Source organism: Lactuca saligna, chromosome 4, assembly GCF_052625555.1.
Source record: "Lactuca saligna cultivar CGN05327 chromosome 4, ASM5262555v1, whole genome shotgun sequence".
Lineage (NCBI taxonomy): Eukaryota > Viridiplantae > Streptophyta > Magnoliopsida > Asterales > Asteraceae > Lactuca > Lactuca saligna.
Genome location: NC_136420.1, coordinates 158,204,003 through 158,207,569, shown reverse-complemented (window position 1 = coordinate 158,207,569; position 3,567 = coordinate 158,204,003). Strand labels below are relative to the sequence as shown.

Below are 3,567 nucleotides of genomic sequence, written 5' to 3'. Positions count from 1 at the left end.
TAACTGTTTAACATACTCGGTGTTTATCTATGTTTATTTGTTTGGTCTTTGTATTTTGAGAAATTTCCGTATTGCATTCATTCCCAAACTATGTTATTATGTTGATGCACGAAACATTAGGAAAATATTAGGTATGTATGAATGTTTTTTGAATGAAGTTCAAAGAATTGGAATATGTTATGTGTTATGTTTTTGATGACATTAAATAAAATATGTTTTTTTTAATGAATCAAAAATTAAATTACATATGATCAAAATACAATTTTTGTGACTTATGAAAATTTTAAATAAAGCTGCCTAAACATTCAATTAAATTAACATGTTCACTTATTAAATTAGGGAGTTGATATTTCCACTTATTTATTTTATCTATCCACTTAAGTTTAAAATGTTTTGACACTTTTACCCTTGTTTTAAATTTAAAAAAAAAAAAAGATAAATAGGTTTATACGTGACCCACTTAATAACATTTAAGCGTCTTTTTTTTCATAACTTGCCTAACACAAATTAATATGTTTTCCTTTTTGTCCATCCCAACTAACCGATGCTTTTTATCCCTCAATTTATTCAATTTTTTTTTTCTTATTTATCATTTGAATGAAAGTTAACAAAAGTTCATTTGTTTTCTCATATATCCATTTAGGCATTATAAGTTGTACACGTAATGAAAATTAACTGTTTTAACTAATACATATCCTAATAAATTATTCAAACTAGTTCTATCAAATCATTATAAAATGTTTCCTAATAAAAATATTCAAATCATAAAACCATCACTTAAAAACTTGGATATGTATTTAAATCAAATAAGTTACTCTCAGACATTTCATTATTCATATGGAAGTCACCGAAAGAGCTTGAAGGGTTGTGTGTTTGTGATGATTCCACAAACTTGAATCTTGAAGGATCTCGTGCGGTTGAAGTTATTCCTCTTTTCTTTTTTGATTTTGGAGGTCTACCTTTTGGTTTACGAATCATTGGTTCAAAGAACACATCGGATTCGGTTAAAAGTTTGGTAATCATAGAAGTAGCAAATTCTTTTTTACTTAAAGGCCATGTTTTGTACCTTGAAGACAAATCAGTAAGCAACTCATCAAATTTATTGACACCATCATTGTGTGAATCGTCTTCTGAATTTAGACGCAGTGTATCAATCCTCCATTGTGGATGAATAAGATCAAAAGAAAGTGGCTTTCCTTGCAGCAGTTTTATCTTGTGAGCACAAGGAAGACCCATGGTTGCCATAAAATGACCGGTACAAGACGTCGTTATACCTGAAAAACCAAACAGTTATTAAAGGTTAATGTACAAATTAATGTTTTACAATAATCTAAAACTATAATCTTTGTAAATTTTACCATTTTTTATTTTTTCACATTGCATATATATCTCCTTTAATGCAAAATGAGATACATGAGACAAAAGCTCCCTAAAAACCGGCATGTCACAATTATGCAGAACTTGAATTTTTTTCACTTGCAAGTTTCACTTTAATCTCATTGAATTCATGTTTAATTGCAAGACAAATCTTTTCTTTAACTTCTTGTAAGCCACTGGTAGATACTTGTAGCTACAACTTGAGTTTAGAATGAGCACCTTCTGCCCTTGACGATGAACGATTACCAAAATGCAAGTAATTTTTTGTCCAAGCAGTAACAAACTTTTCTTTCCAAGGCAACCATGTGTTTTTAATATAATCAACTGCAACTTTCTTCGTCTGATAAAGCAACTCAAATTCACCCTAATTTTTCTCAAAAATAGTTGTTGTAGTTGAATACACTACATTTATCCAACTTGACATAAATGTATTAAACTCTTCTGCATGTGCAAAATGCTTCTTGCAATTTGTCAACACGTTCTTTTCAATATGCCAAATACACAAAAGGTTTGTCGTGTTCGGAAATACAATCTTTATAGCATTCATTAATGCCAACTCTCTATCAGACATAATCACAGACGGTTCATGATTTTCAAGAGTTTTCTTAAACACACTTAAATGCCCAAATATAACTCTCTTCATCCTCTTTCTCCAGAAAAACAAACCTAGAATAAAAAGAGGTATGAAAGCATGAAACCCCAATGATATCAAGGAGAGGCATGTTATACTTGTTCGTTTTGTATGTGCAATCCGTAACAAAGATAGTTAAGAAGGCTTTAGCGAGTATAATTGACAAGGGATGTGCAATGAACAAATGGGTTATATGCCCTACTACAATATGTAAAATATCATAAATAAAACCCTCTTTTTCAAGCTCTTCAAATAAGGCCCTAACCATTGAATGATTTTTCATGTTTTCCTTGCGGATTTTCATCTTCAGGTTGTATATAGTTCGAGAATTTGCTGGAAGGTTTTGGTTTTTCTGCCGCAAAGAAGAAATAATTTGCCTCGGGGGTATGACACAAAGCGACATGTTTTTGACACTTTGTACGTCATCTGATGATAATCGAAGAAATGATGGATGCCCAGACATATCAGTAGATGGTCCATGGTTATGAGTCAAGTTTTTAGCATTAAGTGCCCAAGAACCATCAATTCCTTTTTTACCTACGATTTGGAAGGGGCATTTGATCAAACGAGATCCGGTGTTTCTCTTTCTTTTATTTCTAATACACAACCTATCTCGATAGGAACCACCTCGGTCACATTGCAACTTGACATATTTGTCTTTACTTGAATCTAGAATAGATAATGCATATCCTTTAGTGTAATAAAAGTCTCGTACATTCTTTAGTAATTCATCATATGACTCAAATTTGGAGTTAGCTAAATAGAGTTCTTCATTTTCTATCAAAGGACTTGATGAATCCATTCCAATGGTGCCTAAAGCATAGCATAAAACATAAATCAAGTTAGTAGTTAGTGTATGTTTCCTATAACATAATATAAAACATAAATCAAGTAGGTTATACCACTTTTACTTCACGTTCATGCAAAATAATAACCTTTACATGATGTATACATTTGTACTTTTACTTCATGTTCATGCAAAATAACAAGCCTTTACATGATGTTTACATTTGTGTTGTACAAATTATTTCACCTTCATATGCATCTTGTTTATCTATATTATAAGGTTAACTTTTACTTCATATTCATGCAAAAGAAATAAGAAACCAAGGAAATATGGAAATTATTTCTCTTTCATAGATGATAAAGATATTTGCTAAAAGCCTACACTTCACAGAGACCATGACAATGCATTAAATCATGTACACAAACTGCAAAAATTGATTTTTTTTTTTACAATTTACATTTTAGCTCTTTATACATGCAAGTAATTTGGTACAATGGGATAACATTAAATTATTTCACATCCCTACTATGGATATTTACGAGCATAACACCTGTATTCATTTAATATGAAAATTAATGCCCTTAACTCTCTAGCATGTAAAACCTAAACCCTAATAAAATCCCATTAATTAATTTTCAACATCAATGCTTTGATGAATATTATCACCATTAATTTCCAACACTTGTGAAAAACTTATGAACAATGGGCATAAATATGGTATAATATACACATAAGAATCGTAATATAATCAAGATAAATCAGTAATATAATG

General features: G+C 30.4%; 1 protein-coding gene across 1 annotated transcript; it reads right to left on the bottom strand.

The window, feature by feature from the left end:
• Nucleotides 1–777: 777 nt before the first annotated feature.
• Nucleotides 778–2,810, bottom strand: LOC145040293 (PKS-NRPS hybrid synthetase cheA-like). Its single transcript, XM_078988240.1, has 4 exons — nt 2,240–2,810; nt 1,784–2,043; nt 1,597–1,741; nt 778–1,274 (listed from the first exon to the last, which is right to left on the bottom strand). Exons 1-4 carry the CDS (start codon nt 2,808–2,810, stop codon nt 778–780), a joined length of 1,473 nt encoding a protein of 490 aa, XP_078844366.1.
• Between the last annotated feature and the right edge of the window lie 757 nt (nt 2,811–3,567).